At 40.7% G+C, this 24,444-nt stretch overlaps 2 protein-coding genes across 4 annotated transcripts; one reads left to right on the top strand and one right to left on the bottom strand.

The window, feature by feature from the left end:
• Positions 1 to 277: 277 nt before the first annotated feature.
• On the top strand, positions 278 to 18,179 carry cdh24a (cadherin 24, type 2a). Of its 3 annotated transcripts, none has more exons than XM_026305049.2 (14): positions 278 to 408; positions 3,519 to 4,342; positions 7,526 to 7,820; positions 8,922 to 9,041; positions 9,358 to 9,525; positions 12,040 to 12,221; positions 12,893 to 13,149; positions 13,246 to 13,382; positions 13,544 to 13,665; positions 14,641 to 14,758; positions 14,880 to 15,188; positions 15,328 to 15,520; positions 15,632 to 16,028; positions 16,836 to 18,179. In XM_026305049.2, exons 2-14 carry the CDS (start codon positions 3,710 to 3,712, stop codon positions 17,703 to 17,705), a joined length of 3,801 nt encoding a protein of 1,266 aa, XP_026160834.1. In that variant the 5' UTR covers positions 278 to 408; positions 3,519 to 3,709; the 3' UTR covers positions 17,706 to 18,179. The 3 variants fall into 3 exon arrangements, with proteins under 3 accessions (XP_026160834.1, XP_026160836.1, XP_026160835.1); XM_026305050.2 differs by lacking the exon at positions 278 to 408 and adding an exon at positions 704 to 758; XM_026305051.2 differs by lacking the exon at positions 3,519 to 4,342 and having other exon boundaries at positions 381 to 408.
• Positions 18,180 to 19,668: 1,489 nt separating this feature from the next.
• On the bottom strand, positions 19,669 to 24,005 carry cltrn (collectrin, amino acid transport regulator). The gene is made up of 6 exons (XM_026305052.1): positions 23,848 to 24,005; positions 23,319 to 23,377; positions 23,033 to 23,118; positions 22,695 to 22,811; positions 21,242 to 21,436; positions 19,669 to 21,143 (listed from the first exon to the last, which is right to left on the bottom strand). Exons 1-6 carry the CDS (start codon positions 23,912 to 23,914, stop codon positions 21,026 to 21,028), a joined length of 642 nt encoding a protein of 213 aa, XP_026160837.1. The 5' UTR covers positions 23,915 to 24,005; the 3' UTR covers positions 19,669 to 21,025.
• Between the last annotated feature and the right edge of the window lie 439 nt (positions 24,006 to 24,444).

Raw genomic sequence — 24,444 nt, 5'->3', positions numbered from 1 at the left:
CAGCCTAACCTGAAAATGTTTGAAGGGGCTAAAACAATTTAGACTGCGTGTTGTTGAGAAAACTGTGACAACCAGAACCGTGGTTAGAAAACGTTATGTCAGGTGACCGAAAATAAACTATATGTCGGTGTGAGTATACGTGTGGTACTCTGTGGTCACTCTGCTCAAAAATAGCAGGCTTTTAGGGTGACTGTCGTCTTTCCGAGACAGTTAAAAACTAATGGAGAGAGGGGAAGAGAGAGAGGCAGAGACGCTCAGTGAGGGAGGGAGGGACAGAGCCGGAGAGAGACTGGGCTAAGTGGACAGACCTCACGTTGAGCTCAGATGAACCTCGGCATCCTTTCCCACGTCGGATCATTTCAGTTCCCTTAAAGCAGAGAAGCACCGGAGCAGAGCAGCAAACACACGGTAAGCTCCTACCTCCTCCACTGGTGGACTTTTTATATATATATACTCATCATTCACTAGTTTATCTAAGTGAAGCCTCGTAGAGCTACATAGACGCGACAAGTTCCCAGTCCCAAGCTCCTTACTTTATCCTTCAGTTTCATTTTTTTTTTTTTGTTTCTATTTTTTGGGGAGACTGTTTCACTGGCAGTTTGAAGCTGTTCGCAAACAATAAGCAAAAACAAACCTTCAGCCACGAGCAGATGTTGAAACGTGCGGGCTGTTGCGGGGAGATAGTAGACACTGCGGGGAGGCTGGAACAGAAAAGCGTGTTCCGGGTGAGTGAGCTGAGCGCCCAGCTCGGACAGATGGTACGAATAAGCTCTGCTTCCTTTTTTCATTTGAGTGTGTGTGTGTGTGTGTGTTTTCAGGCTATGTAGCGTTTGTGTGTGTGCGCGCGCGCGTGTTTCTACCGTACCCACCATGCTCACCTGCAGCGTGCACGCTCACGCTGAACTGGAGGAGGAGGGGGGGGGGGGGTCTATGCAACATTTTCCCATTTTTCGTTATAATAGTTAGACCTAGTGTGTAAATCACATTAACGTATTAACGTGCGTCATGCATTTTCATGACTTCCCCTAACGAGACAAGGTCACGCTCCGGGCTGTTTAGCGTATCTCTACTACATATGCTAATAAGACGTCCAGTCCAGATGTGACCGTGCGTGCGTGCGTGCGTGCGTGCGGGTGCGTAGTCTATATGTGTGTGTGACACAGACCAAAGAGAAGCAATGAGCCATCGTGCGCTTTGGGAAATGTTTGTGTCTTGTGTTGACGGTGTGCTGTCAAAGAGGAAACGATCATGCACAGACATCTATTTGTCTCACTCACACAAACAGACGCAAACGCAGCACCTTTTTACGCACAGGCACGTTTCCACAAGGTGAACAACTACTGGCTAGACACTTGCTCAACACAGGGCTGCTCTTGCTGTGGTGTCACTTGGGGTTAAGCTGTTTTGAGTGTCAGACCTTGACAATAATGAGAGGACTGATGTGCTGTGTACAGTGGACATCTCTGCTCCAGCCTGCTTTGGAAGGACTTAAGAGATTTTCTATGTGTGCACTGAGCTGGAGAGAGGCAGGGAGGGGGTGAATGAAAAGTCTATAAGCATTAAGACGAATGGAAGATGCAGAGAAAGACAGAGATGTTCAACTGGAACAGAATGTGTCCAAGTCCTGTTCGGTGAAGCCAGCCAGGAGCCCCCCTCCCCACTCCCCCTCTCAGTGTACTTCCATCACCAGCAGCATCACCCACATCCCACCTCCTCTTTGCTTCCATCTCCCATTTTTCCCTATGTAAAAAGCCTGACATGCACAGGCTATTTTTAATAAAAATGAAATAGCCTTGTTGCAGTGAAGTGACTCAGTGCAGAGTGAAGTGAGACTGAAACAGCGATTTGCAATTTAGAGCTATGTCACCACTCATCATTCCATTCTGAGTCGGCAACAGCAAATCGTCCTCACGCTTTCATCCCCTATCCCAGCCTTACATTTCACACACATCTTGTACGCGCTCATACTCTAAAGACTTCAAACAACAATGAATGACATGTAGTGCTGGCACCGTGGCTTTGGAGCAAAGCTGGCAGAGAGAAACGTAAGCCCATGAGCTCAGTGTATGCTAATTCACAATAGCTGAGCAAGACAAAAAGTGTTTTGGAAGATCCAGTGCTTGTATTTTCCTAGATTTAATATGATGGCAAACTGATGCAGATGCTGAACATGGAACATTACATATGGATGTCTTGGTATAATTGCTGTGCAAAACAGGAAAAAAAGGGTGAATTTTCTTTGGAGAAAAAAAAACCTGACATAAAGAGAGTACAAATTACTATATTTCCCATGATCATATAGTCAAAGTCACTTTTTTCTCAAGTCTGCTTTTAAGAAAGTAGGTCAGTATCTGGAAAGAAAAAGAACATTGGTTTCATTTTCATGTGTCCTTCCTTTTATACATTTCAATTTGGATATAGCAGAAAATGTTATGGTCCATATTATACAGTGCCATCAAAGGCATGTGCATCACTGTAGGCAGACTCAGTGCTTATTTGCATCTAAATTAATCAAAGCATTTATGCGACTGTATATTTGTTTAGTCAGGTGAGGCTAAAGGATTTAGGTCTATCAGTGTGCACTATGGGATTTGTATTTTTTAGCCATAGTGCTCATAATAGGAATTGGTTAGGAAGTTTGTGCTTCTTTCACTTTTAAAACATTTTACATGTTGTGAATCTGCATTTTAAACAATTTCAGCAGTGCACCCACGACTCGTGCACTGTTGCAGTGCTTGCATGTGCATGATAATGCATCCCTCCATGCGTACACAGCAGTGAAAACAGATGTCAGAGAATTTACATTTGCTGTGGGAAAAAGTGAGGTAGAGTGATGGATGCATGTGGGATGTGGATGGAAACATTGTGATTACACAGTTTCAGTCTTGTTAAGCTGCTGACACTTTTCAGTACATCAAGTTTAAAAGATCAATGGCCACAATCTGACTCAAATACTAACGAAACTCAGATCATTAAACCTCTGGGAAATGAGGACAAGTCATTGATTAAATTATTTATGAGACTAATTAATCTCTTTAGGGGAACTACTTTCACGACTGGGCATTGAGGCATGAGGAGACCATCTTTAGGGGCAACATCAATCACCTGATGTCCAGGCAATTATGTGTGACAAGGTACGGTAAAGTACCTGGTCTCCACCTCATCACCAGGACCTAAGGCACCAAATTAATTGAAAAATTTTAAGACCACACATAACTGTCTGAGAATGTCTGAGTGATCAATAAGAGGATTGAAACACAGCAGCAAATGGCCGCAATAGGACTCACAGCACTTGGTACTAAGTGAATTCTCCTTTTTAGGTAATTTCTTATCAGACCACAGTGATCATATTTTTGTGAAAAACTCGTCTATTTTTTTGCAGCAGCTGGCAGAGAGCTCAGCTTCGCAAAGAGACAGTAGAAAACAATGATATTCACATTTGGATTTGGATTTTGAAGCGCTTGTTTCCCTGTTTAATGAAACACAGTGAAGATCACAGTAATTATGTGTTCTCTTAGGTGATCCTGTCCAGTATGCATACTGCATGTAAAAATGCAGGAGAGGAGATTGAAATGAAGATTCAGAAGGAACCTGCAGCAAGAGGAGGAAGAGGACAGTAAAAACACAAGATGGACCATGATGAAAACCAGTGTCTGAGCAGCCGTTCATCAGTTATTTGCTGAAACAAACTGACCAGTGACCCTCAGCTATGGCAGCACATATGGTGCTTCTTTTTCTGTTGTTCTGTAAATGTGAAAGACAGGGCATTTTAGGAGCTGTTTCAGAAGGAGATCAGGATTCACAGCTAATATCAAACAAAAGACAAGAGGTTTTACTTCATGAACCGTCTATGGAAAACATTTTCACAAATATCAAAGAACTGGAAAGCCAGCTTCGGAATAAAAAGGGTGATAAAAAAACCCTGCCAAATGTAGCCTTTAGATTAAATGACAGGGCACCTAATGAGTTTGACTTTAAGAACAACATGGCAAGTCAACATTCTGAATCTGCTGCCAAATCTCTGATACCTAAACACAGCCCTGAACTCACTGTGAACCAAGAGAAAAGCAGCAGTTTGACTAATGGAGAGGGTGAAGGTGTAATTAATGATAACAATTTAGTTCTGAGTTCAGGGGAGCAGTACACTCTCCAGCCTGAGCTCCATTTGGAGACAGGTGTCGGTGACGTTCTGCCTGAAAGGCAGCAGGGCTGCTCTAAATGGGTCATGGAGTCTGAGGACAGTCGGTCGGGGCCGCGCTCTCGGTGCCGGAGGAGCTGGCTGTGGAACCAGTTCTTTGTGATTGAGGAGTACAGAGGGCCTGAGCCTGTGCTTATTGGACGGGTAAGCTGCTGTCACCACCAGTCAGAATGTACATGTGAATCACCTGTATCTATCTGTACAGTTACATTTGTCCCTCATTTCTCATTCTTTGTGAGCACATACAATATATTTTTTGGTCAAATGATTATGCTGTAAAGAATAATTTTGTTTAAGTGAAATAATATCTATCCCGTCCTCAGTACATTTATTTAGTACATTAATTCATGTGTTTACCATTATGCACGAAGGGGCACTATAACAGCTGCTTTTACTCATTTCAAGTTTAAACTAATGTATAATCGATTTGAAATCATTTAAACACAATCCACATAGTGGAAGGTACACACTGCTTTATAGATGCTTCTGTGTTTTAATGGTTTGTACAGTAGTTTTGTTTACAAAACGCTTACTGGAGCACAGAGCCCTAAGTTTGCATTATTATTATAAAGCTATCTGATATACTGTCACCACATGAGACAGAAGAGTTTCCAAAAATCATTAGTTATATTTAGATTTTATTTAGACGTACAGTTGACACTAGTTGTATTTGAAGGGGCTGCGGTATACTATTGACAGCTATGCAACTCAAGTGATTGCTTCCTATTGCCTTCCTCATTCCTTAGTAATCAATACACTGCTAGCAATCCAGTGAGAAACAAAGACACAGACACTTTAACGTTACATATTCAAATTTTCCCCTTGACACACAAATGCACAGAGTAGATGTGTACAGTAAATAATATATATGTATATAGAGAAACTGTAGGCAAGGGTCCAAGACTCAGGGACACTTAGAGAGGGCAAGGTAAATTTCACATATTTGTGGATATTAGCAAACATGCAGATAAGATAAATTTATTGTGGATTGCACAGATTTATTTCCTTCATGTGATAATAATTTCTCTACAAATTGTATGTGCCTGCACGGAATGGCTTTCTGTGCTCAAAGCATCCTATAATGCACTCATGAGGCACATATATAACACCACATAATTGCAGCATTTGTGCGGCAGTCCCCCCACTTGTCATGTCATGTATTTGTGTCTTTACAGTGCCCACACCAGCAGCCTTCAACTGCTTTCGGTGTCGCATCGTGAAAAGTGTCTGAGATGATTTAATCCACAGCACACCTGAACCATTCATATCCCTGGGGTTTACTTGTAGCATTTCACAGTCAGGCGCTCCACACTAATGCAGCTGCTGGCAGCAACAGTATACTCGGGGTAGGATTATATCAGCTGTAACGCTAACAGGGAATGTTGCCAGCCACTTTGTAGCTGGGTGTATACTTTATAATGACAGTCTAGATTGGATTCTTACCAGTGCAGTATACACCTCATAAATGTTTAATCCTCCTCTCTGCTTGTTATTGATAGAGTCGGAGAAGGGTGTTAAAGCAATCAGTAGACACACAAGACTGTTTATTCCTCTGCAAGCATGGTCTTGATGTTAATATTCATGTAATAAAACATTCCTGCAATGCAAGGGGTTGGAAGCACTACCCTGTTGCGCTATCAACAGTTCAAATGGCAGGTATGTGAAAAAAATAAGAATTTGGCTGCCAAAGAACGTAGTGTGAAGTGGGTATAAACCTGGAGGTGGATGTGCTGTATGTGAGAGGAGGGGGAAATTCTGATTACAGAGTAGGAGAAAAAGTGGCGAAGAATTTGGGAGAGACAATTTCTGCCTTTTCCAGCTTTGTTTTGTATAGAGTGGATACATTTCTTCCCCACCATGAAAGTGCTTTTCCATGCTGACTGAAGCACAGCAGGACTAAGCCAACAATTAGCCAGTGAGGAGGGGAGGGTCGGCTAGAAAGAGAGAGTGTGTGGTAAGGGGGGAAGCAAAGTGCAGGGGGGGCAAGATAGGCACAGACTCTGACAAAGATGTCTCTCGTGGAGAAGTGCGGGATCAAAATCGAAGTTAAATTTAAGGAAGAAAGGAGTGAGAGGATGTGGGTGTAGGGATGAATAAAAAACCCTGAGCCCCTTATCTAGCAATTTGTAGGGTATTCTATCATGAGTTTCTATAATCCTCAACTTTATCCTCCAACACACACAGAATGCACACTAAGCTTTTATTTTTCTTGGCCTCTGTCTGCATGATGTGCAGTGTGTGAATGGCACTAGTTTGAACAGATGTTGCTAACATGCATTATTTTGCAATACACTATGCACAAATACTGAGTCGGGTGCATGTGTCTAAAACACAGTAATGCTTTGACTAATTCTACATTCATCATTTTGTAGACAGAACATTTGTTTTTCTGTTGCACAAATTTGTTGCATGTAGCAGAGTGAATGGGCCTTAGAAAAACTGTTTTGAAATTGCTGTGCAAATTTGTTAACTATCTGTTTCATCTAAATTTTAAAATTGACTATTTAACTCTTATATCATAATACCACAGCAGAGTTTATAGGGTAGCCTGGTGGATTATGACCATGTGCAGATTGTGCCTTAAGGGTAGGCAGAGATGTGAAGGTTCCTGGTCAGAAAGCTCAGTGCGATGAAGGCTGAGTAATCTCCTCAACTTTCTATTTCTGTGTGTTTGGCCTTTTACCTTTCTAGCTCACACTGATATCCTCTCTGCCATTAAATACCGAACCAGTATTCTGCACCAGAGAGCAAACCAGATCTGGGGGAGGGAGAGGGAGATGAATGAGAAATGTGAGCAGATGGGCATTCTGTGTAACTGAGGTAACTTGATGAAAAAGAGAGAGACACAAGGATTGAAAAAGAGGTGGTGTAAAAGGTACAAGGAAACAGGCAGATGGATTTACAAGAAGGGGAAGGAAGGGACAGATGGATAGTTAAGATAGAAAGTTTTACAGATGGATACTGCCTGTGTTAGCAGAATGCGTCCATGAACATACATGTAGGACATTTGCAGGGACGCTGTCCAAACTGATGTGGTTTTGCCCTCAGAAAACCCCCGGTGGCATGTTTGGTCCAGTGAGTTAATTAGCTGTATGCATCAGTACTCACAGTGCATCCTGCTCCCATACATCTCTTCCACACCTGGTGCCATTCATTTCAAATTCACTGATTAGATCCCATCTTAACATAAATCACTCATTCTAGAGTCATGTTTGCCCTACCTGCAAGACAACTAGATGAGGACTAATGGGTGATACCTGCATCAGTACACTGTTATGTTTCCTGAAGGTGTTACAGTAATTGACTCAGTATGGTTTTATTTTCCAGCTGCACACAGATATGGACAATGGAGATGGCCAGACTAAGTATATGTTGGAAGGAGAGGGAGTGGGCTCTGTGTTTGTTATTGACAGCAACACAGGGAACATCCATGTCACTAAGTCTCTGGACCGAGAGGAGAAGGACCAGTACCGTCTTATTGCAACAGCTACAGACCGTCTGACTGGCCGAGCCCTGGAGCCCTCCTCTGAGTTCATCATCAGAGTGCAGGACATCAATGATAACCCGCCTGTCTTCCCCAGTGAACCATATGTGGCCATGGTGCCAGAGATGGCCAATATAGGTGCAATGCAAACACAACATTGAAGTAATATTCCAGCCAGAAATGTCTCAGAAGATGGTGTTAAAAAGTTTGTGATATTGCTCTTCATGGAGCGCAGCTATTGTGTTCAGCTTGGCCATGAAATTCCACAAAATTCTATAAAAACTGGCACTATACCATAATTGGATGAAAACCAAATTTGAGACATTAATAGTTTTGCTGTAAATTGAAATTTCACACATTTTGCATCATCAATTACAAGTGTAGCTGTATAATAGCAATTTTCATATCAATACAATCCAGAAAGTACTCCATTTTTTCACTCCATTGTTGAATTTGTTCTGCTTTTATATTGGATAAATGTACACTATTGGACACTCTTAAAAATGATAGAGAGATCTAATGGAATAAAAATAGTAAATAGGGAGTTATTGTGGGCAATACTATAGTGATCTATAGCAATGCTAGCAGCTCTGTGGGGCTGTACTTATGCATAGGGTGCTTTAAACTGAAAGCTGATGTCAGCATGTTAATTGCATCCTGAGAGTGTAGTCTATATTGATAAACCATCCAGTATGTCATGATATTAGGATTTATCCCCTAGGAAGCATGAATGTATGTACAACATTTTACAGCAATCCAGCCAATCACTGTTGGGATATGGATTTTAGTCCAGACCAAAGTGGCAGACTGAAAGACAACAGACCATTATTGCTGCATTTTCCTATAGCCTTGCTGCTAGCATGGCTAAAATATATAGAAAAATTCACAGAAATTTCTGAGCGTACTCCTGCAGCAGCACTGACTTCCCAACTGTTCATCCATATGCTCAGTATCCTAGAAATACCCTGCATGGCACAGCTCCAGATGTTAAAGGGAGGCATTTGTTCAACAAGAAAATGGGGTATTTAGCCATATTTGTGTTAAAAGATGCACGCCTGGATGCACAGAAGAGAAGTGGATTATCGTTTTAGTCCCACAGATGTAAGAGCTTGATATTCAAAAGATTGATTTTTGGTGGAGTATCACTTTATCACTGCTCAAGAACCAGTCACCAGCTTTAACTAGTAAGTTTGAATGAGCTGATGACCCGCCACTTATGTTGTCTCTTCTGTTTCACAGGCACATCCATAATCCAAGTCACTGCCAGAGATGCTGATGATCCAACATATGGAAACAGTGCCCGACTGGTGTATGCTATTACTCAGGGCCAGGACTATTTCTCTGTGGATCCTCAGACAGGTCTGGTCGTACTGTATCATAGATCTCCTCAAAGTTGTTTACCATATCATGCCTCTTTGTTTTGGGATTAAATCCCAGTAGTGCTGTTTGATATCATGTGTTGTATCTTTGCTACCATAAATCCAGTGTGGATACAATTTTTTAAAATCACATTTGACATGGTCCTTGGCCTGGAGCCATATGTTTTTTCCAGTGTCCTAATTCTAAAATGTATTCATCTGATTCCCTTTGATACTAATTTCGAGAGACGTAGTGTCACTATGAAATCTGTTACTGTTGTGATTTTTGCTCCATGTCACGCTGTCCTCTCCACCAGGCGTCCTGCGGACAGCTGTACCTGACATGGACAGAGAGACTCAGGATGAGTATCTGGTTGTCCTGCAGGCCAAAGACATGGGTGGGCATCTGGGCGGGTTATCAGGGACCACCACCGTCACTGTGAAGCTGAGTGATGTCAATGACAACCCTCCGCACTTCAGACGAAGTAAGCACTGTTATCAGAACTGTTGGCTGCTCTCAGTGTAGGTCTAGAAAATGAGTTTGTGTGAGTAGATTAAAATGACGAAACATCTTTAATGGCAGATGTGACAGCAGTCAGATATGTTTTTGCATCCTTTGGGTCCAAGTTGCTTTGACAGATTCAAGATAAGACATCCGAAGTAGCTAAATAGGTTGTCAGTCCAGTGTGGTCTTTTATTTTATGCACTCTTCATAATCACTGTTTTAACAGCATTTGCGGTAATGTAACCTTTACCAAGATGACTGTCATTAATATTCATATATAGATTCCTATTTGGTCTTTGAAGTTCAAATGGACTGTGGTTTGATGTAGAAGAGTGAAAGATCATGTCTGCTTTTTCTTATCCAAGCTTTTCCCTGTTCCATGCTATTAATATTTCATCTTAAAGTTCAGTGCTTTCTGCTTCAATAGACAGTAAAATCACTGCAGAATGTGTCTAACACTTTGAGACATATACTGCATTTCTCTATATACTACCTCTCCTCTGTTTGCTTTCCCCCTCTTCCCTACTGCTTCCTGACAGTCTGCTTACTGCCATTCATTTTAATGTTTAAACCGCCCTTTCCTCATCTTGATATATAGTGCTGCAACACAGTGCTTTATAGAGGCAATTTAATATTTCCAAATGCCAGCAGTGCGTTATTTATTTACTGATGTCTTCCTATATCTTTCCTCCCTTACAACCTTACTCCAGGTCATTATTTTCTGTTTGACAATAACGCCACGATTTAAGCATGTGGCTCAATTAGCATGTTCTAGTGTGATTTTCAGAAGGTCTTTATTATGTGGAAATTAGAATGATTAACAATCAGCAAGGGAGAGCAGCTCTGATTAAAATTAAGGTATTTCTCTGAATTTACTGCTTGTGGCTGCATAGAATCACAAGCATTTCAGGTCATCATGTCTGCACAATAAATGTTTTATTGCCCACTGATTGGACAGTGTAATCCAAGCAAAGCAAACAGGCGAGCTCAGCGTCGTTCTTAAATGAACCGTTTATGTGAATTATCAATAATTTGCCTTCCTCAGTTTATTTTATGAATGTTTGTAAAATTTGTAATGGGACTGTTGTCTTCTTCTTATTATTATTATTAATACTGACTTTGGTTTTGAGATTTAAAAAAATCAAGATTGTACTTAAGCACATTAGTGCTTAAGCAACTCAGCTACTGTAAATGCTAGAAACTAGTACTCCAGCTAATAATGACTTACATTTTTAATTGCTTCCTCTACAAACTTATACAAAATAGTGAATAATTTCATCACCAATAATATCACAATTTAGCAGCACAGTTGCCTCACAGTGAGAAGGTTCCTGGTTCGAAACCCAGCAGAGCCCTTTTTGTGTGGAGTTTGCGTGTTCTCCTCATGCTTATGTGGGTTTTCTCCAGGTACTCTGGTTTCCTCCCACAGTCCAAAAACATGTATGTCAGGTTGATTGGTGACTCTAAATTGCCCATAGGAGTGAGTGTGAGTTTGTGAGGTTGTTTGTCTCTATGTGGCCCTGTGATGGACTGGTGACCTGTCCAGGGTGTACCCCTGCCTTTCACCCAAAGAGAGCTGGGATAGGCTCCATAAGATCCCTGCTTATAGGAATAAAAAGGTATAGATAATGGAAAAAAGAATGAATGAATAAAATCACAATTTCCCAAAGACCAAAGTAACATCTAGAAATTGCTTGTTCTGTCTGACCATGGATATTTGATTTACAGTTGTAGTAGCACACACGAGACTGGGGCAGTTATAAATGACACTGCAGGGATAATTTCATAGTTTCATCTGTCTTGCCCATGTCCCTGTGTATGAAAGACTTATTGGTCACTGGAACTGTTCCTCTTCTCCTAAAGATGCCTTCCTAATATGATTCAAACAGAAGTGATGGATGCCAAACTCTCTTACACTCACCAGTCCTTATTCTGTGCAAAAAATGCACTCTGGAGTTGAAAGTGAATCTGAAGCTTTAGAAGTATGAGTTAGTCACTTCATGTGGGTATCTTCCAGAAGTCTTTTCACTACAAAATGCCTTCTTTTGATATTGTCTCTACAATGCTGCTCAGCAAAGAACTACTACTTCGAAAGCCAAGGGGGGAATTTCATTGTGAAACGATCCTATAATACTATACATATATTACCTTACCATACTTTTATTTGACTAATTCATACTGCTGAAGTCTCATATTACAACAAACTGAGAACTGTGTTTTATTTTCCATCACTCATGTTGGAATAGCACATGGAAGCAAACTGTTCACAGGCTGAACGGACAGAAGGAACGATTAATTTCACTAATGACTCCTCTAATGTACATATGGGCATGTGAGCATTATTGAGGTACTTAACCTTGTTAAGGAAATGTCGGAATGAAATCTTATAATAGCAGCCGCAAGAGCTGTTTGCAGGATAGAAATGACAGTGTTTTGATGGTCTGTATCTTTTAATCATTAACATCCAGTGTCCATGTTGTTTTCCTCTCTGCAGGTGCATGGTCATTCTCTGTTTCGGAGCTTGCAGCACCAGGTGTGGAGGTGGGGCGTCTCACTGCTTCTGATCCCGATCTGGGAGAAAATGCACAGCTGGAGTTTACTATCCTGGACACTGAGGAGGCTGAAACATTCAATATAAGTGGAAGAGACAAAGAGGCTGTCATTGTGCTGAACAAGGTGCGTGGTGAGACTCAGGTACCGATGCAGAAACCAGCTTAAATTTAATAATGATTTTCGTACTTCGTATGTGTTGTTTAAATGGCTACATAATGAGAAAAATTTCTAATATGCGACATCCCATAAGATTAAACAAATTTGCTTCGGCCTGCTGTTGCAAATGAATTTTATTCAGTCAGTTAAACACTTCAGTACTCCACTAAAACACCCTCTGTTGCTGACAGAACTCCCAAGGCTCTGCAGACTGCAATTAATGAGTAACAATGAACTAATAAGCAGCTGGTAAAAAATTGTAGTTCATTTGAAGCTGGTAGGCCATGTTAATGGCAGTCAATGTCTCGTTTCACTTTTAAAGATTTTAACAGCATTGGGCATTCAGAGATAATTATTGTGCATTGAAATCTTGAAAGGTTGTGGAGGGGAAGGTAAGAAGAGAGAAAGAGTAATTACTGCAAAATCTATTAGAGGGAGATAACAGAAAGTCCAAAATGAAAGATGTGAGTTACATAGAGATATGGGAAAAAAAGTGTTTGACATTAATTATGGATTACATGGAAGAAACATGCTACACACACACACACACACACACACACACACACACACACACATATGTGAATCATATATGAAAGAACTTCAGTGAAGTGTCGCCTGCTTGCCTCTTCCCCCAACAGCTGCTGGATTATGAGAGCCGCAGCTCATACACTTTCACTGTGGAAGTTGCCAACCCTGTAGTGGATGCTCGATACCTGAGGAAAGGTCCCTTTAAGGACCAGGCGACTGTCCGGGTCATGGTGCTTAATGCTGATGAGCCACCGCGATTCTCCCAGGCTCTGTACCATCTGGACGTGTCTGAGAACTGCCCTCCTGTTTGCTCCGTTGGCCGGGTGTACGCTGTGGACCCAGACACAGGACAAAGCACCAACATCAGGTGGTTTTTATACCATCACTCACTTATTCAGTCATTCATGTGCTCACTCAGGGCTGTCTTTACTATCTTTCTCCTTCTTTTTTTTCTGTCTCTCAGGTACTCCATCGATCCCCAGTCAGACCCAGAGGCTCTGTTCCGCATCGCCTCTGACACCGGCTTTATCAGTACAGTGATGGAGTTGGACCGCGAGCAGGAGCAGTGGCATAATATCACTGTCATCGCCACACAGAGGGGTGTGTCAGCCCCACAGTCCTCGGGCGCTATGAGCAGCACGGCTTACGAGAGTCATATTTCACAAAAAACACAGCCTGGAGTTGGGGAATACAAAAAGGAGTAAAAATGATTGAAATTCAGAGATAATTTTAACATTAGTGCCGGTTTCCTTTTCTTTCAGACAATCCAAATCTTGTGTCAAGGGTTGTGGTTGCCATAGAGACACTAGACCAGAATGACAATGCGCCAGAGTTGGACAGGCTGTACGCAACATCTGTATGTGACTCCAGCACCCCTGGTCAGGTCTGTTCTTGTTTTATTTTTCCATTATTATCAATTCTCTCTCAAAATCTGGCAAGTAACTCTTTTTGAAGGCATGTGTAATTTTTTTTTTTAACTTAAATTTCGTTTTTCCTTCATTTGATAGAACCATGCAAACTAAAGGGTGTAATGAAAGCAAAGATCCCTTAATATTGTTTAGCGATCTTTACTTTTCATATTATAGAATAATCTAGAAACACTACAATAATCAGCCATGGATGGATATTAATAATGTAACAGAAGATTGTAGGAATTTCTGATGATCAAACCGTTCCGTCTTATGATTCTGACGGGGAAATATGAACAATTATGTTACATAATTCACACAGGGAGCTCTCCATCCAGCAAGATAATCCTCGATGACAGTATGTATAATGATAGTATTTGCTGGCCAAACAAGAGCTGGAGTTATGGTTGTTATTAATACTAATTATGATTTTATCTTATGGAAGCAAGCCCCCTTTTTTTTATACTCTTAGTTATTCAAAGCACAAGCAAATGCAATTTTAGGTGTACACACACTAATCTGACAAGCAACAAAAAGGATCTTGACTCAGACTCGATTCAAATTCTGCCATCTCAGTCATATGGGAAGCTTTACACAGTTTTGGGTCTGACTGCCACCTCTTAAAGTTGTTACTCTTTTGACATATTGATATACAGCATTATGTGTCTTTAAACACAACTGCAAAATAAAACAGCAGTGTCCTGGCAGAGGGTACGCATCAGAAACGTGGTGATTGTTGTTAAAACTTGGCTTGCTATAGAGCGTTGCAACAACAAAGCTGTTTGGGTTCAGCTCAAAACAACCACCACTATCACAAATATCAAAAATTCTAGGCAGAAACCTTTTTTTTTTCCTTTGTTTCTTCTTTTCTCTCCTGTTAATTAGTTGTCAACCCTTGAGATTTCTTTTGAGGACCATAGAAATAAAGCTTCCTGCTCTGTGTACTACAGGTAGTTCAGGTTCTGCGAGCCATTGACAGGGACCAAGGAGGGCAGGACACCCCAGTCCACTTCAGCATCCCTCCAGAGTCCAGCTCTGCTCTCAACCTCACCATCAGAGAAACTGGAGGTAGCATAGAGTCTCTTTTTACATTTAGAACATGACAGCAGCCAAAACTGTTCCACGCTGGCTATGCCAGTGACTATTGACTCTATTTGGTTGTGTATGTGTTTTTTTTCCATGTTATCAGGTGTGACAGCCAGTCTGGTGCTCCAGTCAGCATTGGAGCCCCTCCCTGGCTTCAGCTCATCTCTGCTCACCCTCTACGTGCCAGTTGTGCTGCGTGATGGGGCCTCAGGTCTCACCAATACTGGCACAGTCACTGTGACCATTTGTCCCTGTCTGCAAGGGGGCATGCAGACAGAGGACAAAGGGAGGCCGAGGGACAGGAGATGGGAGAGGCACATGGTTTGTCTGCCTGTGCCATCCACCTCTCCATCCCTCATATTCAGTTTGGTCACCTTATTAGCCATGCTGGCTTGTGTCACCACTCTGCTGGGTAGGTTTGGCTGGTTCTCTGAAGTCTCTGAATCACTATAAATATGTTGTTTGTGACTTTTTGAAAGATGCTGAACAGTTTTGTCAGGTTGTTTCTGCAATGAGAGTATGTGGTCATGTGCCTCTTTTTTGCCCGTTAGTGGTGTGTGCACTCTCACTGTCATTGCGCCATCGGAAGCGAGACTCCCACTCACCCTTCGAGGAGGATGATGTCAGAGAGAACATCATATCCTATGATGATGAGGGGGGAGGGGAAGCAGACACCGCAGCTTTTGACATTACAGCGCTGCAGAGCATGCACAGAATACAGCACATGCACAACAACAGAAACATGTGAGCTGTGCCCAGAAATTAAAAAAAGAAGTTCCTTATTCTTTCCATGGTGGCTTATGGGATTGTGTGCCTGCCTGTTTGTGTTTCCCTGACATTTATCTCTTGGCACAGATGGTACACCCAGCAGAATCCGCCGAGGGCCAGAACATACAGCTGGAGCCGTAACCCGCGCCCAGGCCTGGACCCTCAGCAGAGGCCAGGATCCGCTCCACTCTACGGACGCCTCTGTTATGGCATCCACACTCTGCCTGTTCTCAGAGATTATCCAGCCGGGCCATTGGAGGCAGGTCTGCAGCTAACACAGCTGACCCATGGACTTACAGGAGGTCATATTGGCAATTCCCTTGTCATCCAGAACCAGAGCACCTTTGAGCCCATGCTGCGCTCTCCTGAGATGAGCTCTGCTAGTTATGAAGCTGAGCACATGCTGGCGAAGAGCAGAATTACAGACACAAATGAAGGCAACGAATCAAACGCTGCTACAAAAGGGAGTCATGACCAGGCCAAGGTCAGGTGATGGTAATACTAACAGATAAAAATTTATGTAAAGCAAAGAAAGGGCATAAGGTTTTGAATCTTACTGGCAAATTAATCCCTAATTGTGAAATTTAATCACTACTGAATGTTTGATGTTAAAATTTAATACCAGTGAGTTCAACACTAAAAACTTTTTACTTTTAAAACAAGCTATTTTAATTTAATGGGCTCACCTGTTTTCAGTTTTTAGATAGCAATTGTAAGTGTTGTCATTTTTTTTTTTCACAGTTTCAGAAATTCAGATAAAAAATGTCAAAAAACTGTTTTCAAATTAGATGGATTTCCAGATCTAAACCCTAAAGTCATGTTAAAATAGGGCTGTACAATGTATTTGCACTGCCTATATAGTGATGTTTCCGATTGCAATATGGACTTTGTAGATTCAGCATATACAGTATGGATATGCTTTATTTTTTTTATTCATTTATGTATTTATTTCGATTGCCCTGATATCCTGTATCCTAATTCTTCAAATTATCAGACTTCTGTCCAATCAGGTTAGTGCCTGTCACTGTCACATGGTAAAAGAAAAAAACGTTCAGATGATTGACAGGAAGTACTTAAATGATCACGCCTCCACAGTTAATTTTATATCTAAGTTAGTTAATTAAACCTCATAAATTGAGAGTGAGGTGATGTTTAAATTCCAGTAGTAATTAAATTTCACAATTAGCTATTCAGTTACAGAACTTCAAAACATTTATTTTAGCCTTTTTTGCTCCCATGCCTGTATCCAGGCATAGTTTTCTGAATCATCTCATCTCCCCTTCTTTAACAGATAAACCCATCAGGATCAGAGTCAACACCAGTCAGCAAAACGGCAAATCTGGCCTACTGTGACCCCAGTGAGTCTTCACACCACAATCACACCAGCTCCTCATCAAACCAGCAAGAGGGTCAACAGGGGCCATCACAAATTCCGAGCAGCACTGGAGCCACCAGCTGCACAGTAGATGACACTGATACTGAATCCTCCATTCCCTCCATTTCAGAGCAAAATTATTCAACTGGCAGTCAAATGAACTCTGTAAACACTCCTGTTTACCTGAAAGGAGACACATACAGCATTGTGGGCTCGCTGAATCCAAACAGCAGAGGGAAGTGCATGAACGGGACTAGTGGCAGCGGGTTGCACCCCGAGGGCTTGCAGCTACTGAACATGTGCAGTATCCAGAGAAAAGATTTGACCTCACAGCCTTTGTCCTTACCTAGGGGGATGTTTGGCAACAACAGAGGCTGGTCGTTGAGGGTGGAGCCTGCGAGAACAATAGCCTCCAACCCTCAGCCTCTCCGGATGGAAGACCTCCTGAATATCCGTTTGGATCAGGTCACCTTTGACCTGTCACAGCCACCCTATGACTCACTGCAGACTTACGAGTTTGAGGGCCGTGATTCAAGGGCTGAGTCACTGAGTTCACTGGAGAGCGATGGGGAGAAGGATGATGGGAGAGCGGTGGGAGGGATGGAAGAGTTAAACCAGAAGTTTCAGAGGCTAGTGGAGATCATCCGGGAGAGGGAAAAAGAAAGGGCAAAAGAAGGAGGAGAGACACAAGAGACTGAGGGAGGTGAGATTGCACAGACTACTCTCAGTGAGACTCATAAACAATCGGGGGACAAAGCAACAGAACAGCAGAAATGGGATTTCTAGACTGCAATAAAATAAAACTTTGAGAGAGAGGAAAACTCTCTTGACAGTGATGGATTTCAAACACAGCAGGGGTGGCAAAACACAAAACCTACGACAGGAATCTTCTTGTATTTCGCCCTGCCAGGAAAAATCCAGGAGGTTGACATTATATAGTCAAGATTTGTGGTGGAATCAGTGCACAGCGTATAGTTTTCAGCTCCACTATGTTTAGAAAATGCATATAGAATCTGTCACTTTTCACACTGCTCTCACAACTGACATTAATAATGCACTTGGGCTTTCAAAGCTAAAGTTATGAAAAATTAACTTTTTTTGAAATATTGATTCTGAGCCCTGAAAGCTGCATTGTTAGAAAATAGGCCCCATTAAATATTGACTGGAATTGTGATATTTAATAGTGATAGTTTAATAGGAGCACACTCTCTCAGATGTGAATGCAACATTTGCACCTGAAATGGAGAGTTTTAAAACCTCACAGGCGTAGTCTGACAACCACATGTTCACAGAGTCTAACTGTATACATTTATAATATGTAACTCTATAGAGAGAGTACAACTCTAACAAGTAGTCACTGGTACAGTAGCAGAACCTGCTCACTATGCAATTGCACACAGTTAGAAACTATTAGATTGTCACTGTTAAATACTTGTGTACTGTTGTGTAAGTACAGTAAATAATGTGCATATGTAGATAAACATCAACCTTGACTTTAGTGGTTATTGCTCGAGAGTGAACAACTTTTTGGGAGGGGACTATTTACAGGAACTCACACACAGAACATTAAGCATTTGAGACTGAGTTATTAAAGCGAAAGACATAAGCTTACAATATACAATGTTCCCCATGACTTCACCCACACAAGATTATTTATAATTCCACCATTGTGTTTGCTTGTCTGGCATTATCTGCAAAGGCTTATTTATCTTCCACCCTTTAAAGAGACAAAATTAGGCAAAAGCCATTATGCAATGCAGTACACACAGGCATTGTTCTTGTGATGAGCTCAGAACACAGGCAAAAGTAAAATAATCACTTACTTTGAAATTGTGTAATGTTATTTAGGCAATTTGTCATTTGACAATGACTCATTTCTATAGCTATTTCAAACCTCATTCATTATTCAGAAGGTATCAGCAGGAGGTATTTTCAAATAATGACATTATTTTCAGTAATGTGATAAAAATGTATTCAGCTTCCTGCATTTGTTCCTGCTTTCTGACTTCATCTGCAGTGGGAGTTTAGGTCTTAATCAGCCGCTGTTCTAATAAGATTGTGATGCTTTCATAATAAATTTGACAGAAAATCTTTGGCACCCCGACAAGAAAAATGAGGCGTTAAAAAAAGATTGGACCCTGCAAGCAAGAGAATGAAATGCAGAGGGAAAGGAGTGGGATATTGCAAGAAGTGCCAAATGATATCCAGTCATCACCACAATGAATCTTGTCAAGTCACAGTGGAGACCTTCTGGTGTAGTACTACAGGGTCTAGGCATGTATAACAAATTATTGTTGTACAAACGATAAGACATTTCCCTCACAGATGACAGGAAGAGATTTAACTATAATCTAACAATGAACTAAATATAGGCCGAAGTTAGAACGCGAAAGACTGTCTGTATTACGCTTTCAAAAATAGCCAGACAAAAATAGTAAAAAAAAAAGATAACAGTAAATTAAAATATGCTTGAAATTCAAATGTTTAAAGCCATATTGCCATCCCCATGCACATTAGAGAATACTAAGAAGAGAGTCGTGATCTGCCTGTGTCCAGGCAATTTTGTAACCACATCAAGTGGCAGCACAATGGTGCCATCTAAAGTTTAACATATTTATTGCATCCTTGGTATTATCTTATTCACCATTTAAACAGCATATTTTTATGTGTATTTTTCTTTTTGAGCCTTTCTGGGGCTTCTAGAGCAGAAGTTTATGGACAACATTAAAAATCTGGGCTGGGCTGGGGGCAATGAAAAAATGTGCATTACTTTATTATAGTTTGCAAAGTTTTTACACTTGCTAATTTCACTCTATCAGTTTGGGCACAATGTTATTCCATTATGATTAACATATAGGCACACCGTATCAAATTCTTTATTCATTTGATTCATCCCACCTCCCCACTCCAATAGCTTTCATTGAGACCCTAATTAGCTCTTTTTGTGGCTACCAGTTTCTTTCTGCATTAGTGGTTTCCATGACAGGAACCCCATAATGGTGGAACATCTAAAGAGTCACAAGATGATTAACATTTAATGAATAAGTTTATTTTTTCAGATGTTCCTCTCATGTATTCTCATGAATAATTGAATGTTTACCTCTTCAGGCCGCCAAAAAGTTGGTAGAGCTGGTCACAACTAAATATGTAATGACAAGAGGTTGCAAATAGACACAGCTTTATTTAAAGGGGTCATAAGGCAACAAGAGCTAAACTGCTCAGCTGAGGACCCAGAGTTATAGGGCAGGTTTTTATAGAAATAGCCAGTGTCCATACATGGGCAGTTCACAAGACTTAAAAGTTATGGTTTTCAATAAGTGTGTACATGTTCCAGTGAATACTTTTAGAGTGCAATAATAAAACTAGAATAGCCCGATTCAAGATGTTCCAAATAGCCTGCAGGAGGCAGTGCACTCAAATATCTACATTTTAAACTGACCACAGCTCTGCTGGGACATGACCTTGAAAATGTTGCTGAGTGTAGACAAGTGAGCATTTTGCTACGCCATTTTGTGCCATGGGTTACGACCTGCGTCACTGAAAGTTAGTTATATTTTGTACACGTGTTCAGGGACGAACTGAATGAAGACTATTTCTAGTTTAGCTTTCGCAACATGTGAGAGAAGCCGATTACTTTCAACTTAGTTTGGTAAACAGCACATATCAGGAACAATACACTGATTACCATGTGTCCATATTGTTCTGACTCATAATAGCAAGTAAATGTGTCCAGCAATATGTTTTTCCTGCCACTGTGATTGGGAACTAGAAAACTACTTCGGGACTGCAGTAAAACCTGTAACTGACTCAAAGGGGCTTTTCCACTGTGACTGTGCAGTCAGGAACAAAGACAGAGGATGACAGCAAACAGCAAAAGAATCAGCTGACAGCAGACATGTCTTCTGGGCCAATCAATTAGAAGTCTGACAGAATGTAGATTAAATATAGTAAGAATCTAGTCTGCAGCTTAATAATTGTTTTGTTTGAAAACTAAGTAATACAATAATGTACTACAATGTCAAAATGAATTTCCAATTCAGATTTTTAAACTTTACCTGGAGCTCAAATAACCTTTTCCTGTTATTATGAGTTCTAGTCAAATCTCTTTACATCTGTGTGAATCTTTCATTGTCTGAGAATGACATGTTGTAAACTCCTTCACTTGCAATGCCATTTTCCACCGTTTTCACCTGTGCATCTTCTTCATTTTCTTCATTCTTATTGCTGGAATAAAGAGCCAGACACATGACTGATCAATCTCTACAATCACATTCAAAAATGATGCAAAAACAAGAACAATTCAGCTGAAGTCATCAACCCACCGTTTCTTTCTGATCAGAGAGGACACAAGCAGAACGATGATGCCAGCACACACAGCACCCATGACCACCCCAAACACAATCAACCATGGAGGGGTGTCGGGGTTGACAGGTGCTGCCAGGGTGGGGGGGATGCCAATAAACTCCAGTGTTTTATCAGTTAGCAAAAAGGCACTGTTGATGCGATTCCTGGACTTTCTAATGAACAAGTAATAATGAAAAAAAAAAATGAATATGGGCATAATCAACCAGCAAAAACCCAAACCTTCTTATTTACATTCAGTCTTAATGGATTTCATGTCATGTTCACAGTTGGTATTTCACTCATTATTTAGTTGTTTCTTTGTTTAGATGGCTACAACAGCTTTTAGTCAATATTCAAAATAATTTGTTTTTGCAACACAGTCCATCATCCTGTGACTTTGCTGTGCTGTGAATACTGACTATCTCTTTTAAGAGATGATAAAGTGGGTGAGGAGCAGGTGTTACATCAGTGGGTTTTCCCATTTAGACCATCACTAGTTAATAATACCCTAAGATATATTCTACTTCAGGCTGCGGTTCCCCGCCCTACCTGTCCTTTCTACAGTCCACATGAGCAGCACATTTGCTAACTCGTACAATTTTAATTCACTAATTTTAGTTGTAGATCCCAGATCTGTATTAGTTGTTGTGGTCAACAGAAGAAGTGAATGCTGAAATGTAGCTTTGGCCAGAAGGTTTATGTATTGACTTCAGTGACTGTTCCCAAAAGTCAGTTTGTGTCTTATGAAAAAAAATCTTCTTCTTTATCTTCTTCTTCATCACAGTACGCAACATATATTTGCTTAATTCAGGAGGCATGACCCAATGGTGATTTAAATACCACAATCATATACAGCCACTGGCAAATTAGCACATTAACATATATTCATCAAACACATTCTTACTTATTAAACTCAAAAGGTGAAATCATAAAACAATCCACCTTTCTAAGTGTTTTATTTTTTTTTCATTTGGCCTGTGGTTTCTGGTGGCTAAGGTGAATATAATGCTATCATATTAGAGAGATACAGTTGTACTACCATTATCCTATGATTAAGTATTTCCCATTATCAGACAATTCACTCAACATAACTGAATCACTGCCAGGTCTGGGAATTACATTTCTGTAGCTGAGATTATTTGCTGCTTTAGAGCCACATTAGTTTTCATCCTGGAAATTAAAAAAACTGTATAATCAAAAAATGGATTCCCTCATAATACATAGTAATACATTCATAGCTAGAATTCATAAGATAATATCACTACAATACCAAACAGAAACTTAGTATATTAAAAAAAAGACATACAGTATGAACGGTCGGCTCTAAATCGGCAGAATTGAAGATGATTTATGACCCATCCGAAGAGAAAAAACAGATTTTCAAACAGGGATTTTAAAAAGAGCTATAGTGTCACTGTGTGATATGATTACCTCACAGCTTGCTCCACATCTTCCTTATCAACAAGGTGTGTTGTGTTTAGCGGTGACGTTACCACAAACCAGAAGGACACTCTGGGGGTCTCATCACACACAATGATGTTTGACACGCTGGTGAAGTTTCCCAAGACAATTAAGACCAGTATGACAACCAGTCCATAAAACATGATGAACTGATTTCCTTATTGTAAAAGGTGTTATAATATTACAGCAGTACAGTATCATATTATAGTTTTACAAGTATCGTGCATTTGCTAAAAGCAAACACACACAGAGCAAAGGTTATCTTTAAAAATCAAAGATGAAAAGAGAGCACACAAAAGTTGTCTTACTCAAACTCCTGTCCGTTGAAGTGACTCCTCATGGCAAACGCCAGAGTTGCACGGAAAAGGAACATTTCGTTGTCATTCCAGGCATACTGCAACAACAGATCACATGCTTTTTTTCAGCAAAGGCCTTTACGGTTTACTGCTCACCAGATGGACCTTGTCCTCACTCGCACTTTAAGTGAATTCATATTTAGCATATTACATTTTACATGGGTAATAAATTGAAGTACCATTTATGAATAGTAACAGTAAATCTTATGATCAGATGTAGTTTCTATTATATACGTACAGCTTGATCTCCCAGAGCAGTTTTGATGCTGAGTCGAACTTTGTAGCCATCTGAAGCATCTATAAAAATAAAACCTTTTTAAATATCCTCTAAAGCCCATTAATGCATGTCCTAGCTTATTTTAGATAAGTAGCAGGCTAGTGCTGTAATATGTCCAAGCTGTGCTGATAACGCTGGCCTGTGTAGTGACATTGATTTCTGGTCACTTAAATCCAGACACCTTTGGAATAATTCACCAGTCTTTTCCCTATAGGGGCATAAAAAGTCAGCCAGATAGCATGGATGTTAAGGTCGCGGTTGGTGTCTAATGAATGCCACTGTTATGATGTTAATATTTGAGTTATGCGTCTAATTCGTCTTTGTTCCAGTTAAGAGATTAGAAGCTGCGTTTGTCTCTGACTGAGGAGAAATGAGGAAATACAACTCGACTGCTGGTTTTAAAGTAACTGAATGTGCTGAATTTTATTAGTGAAATTTTACAAATTAACCAAAACTTTTCTATTTTAAGGTGTTAAGTATGCTCACTTACCAGGGGTACATGGATGTTCTGCCAACGCAGATGACAAAGCAAGCAAGAATAAGATCTTTTCCAACATTTCCCCAAAAGACAATAAGCAACATGCAAAACTTCCTGTCTTCAGTGACTGAGGAGGTCGGCAGTCGAGCTTCACTGGATAAACTCTAGGTTTAATGGTTAAGCCAGGACACACCTGAATTAACTAGCCGTCTTCTTGGCTGTCAGAGGGGCAGCTCGCCCTTGCATGGAAACTATGAAGTGGGTGCTGCAATGAAAGTGCTACTATTTGTTCAAGCTTCCATGAAGCCAGATAGGCTTGCTAATGTGAGAAAGGCAGACCTGAGAGAGAAAAACACGGCTAACGGCACAGTCTGTGTCTGTTTACTCAGCACAGTAGAGTGTGTGACCCTGCCGTTCAGTGTGTCAGGTGCCTTTATAATAAGCAGCAGTACAATACTTACCTTCTATTTTTCCTTAATGTGCTTAGCAGAACTAACTTTATTATGTAATATAAACAATAAATGTTGAATAATTTAAACCAAATCTCCCAAAGCAGAGCCCAGTAACCTCTTACAGTTTGAACAGTCCATCTTAAATGATTATTTTGCC

The sequence above is a fragment of the Mastacembelus armatus genome, chromosome 4 (genome assembly GCF_900324485.2).
Source record: "Mastacembelus armatus chromosome 4, fMasArm1.2, whole genome shotgun sequence".
In the NCBI taxonomy this organism is placed as follows: Eukaryota; Metazoa; Chordata; class Actinopteri; order Synbranchiformes; family Mastacembelidae; genus Mastacembelus; species Mastacembelus armatus.
Note: the sequence above shows the minus strand (reverse complement) of the source record. Positions and strands in the feature narration are given on the sequence as shown.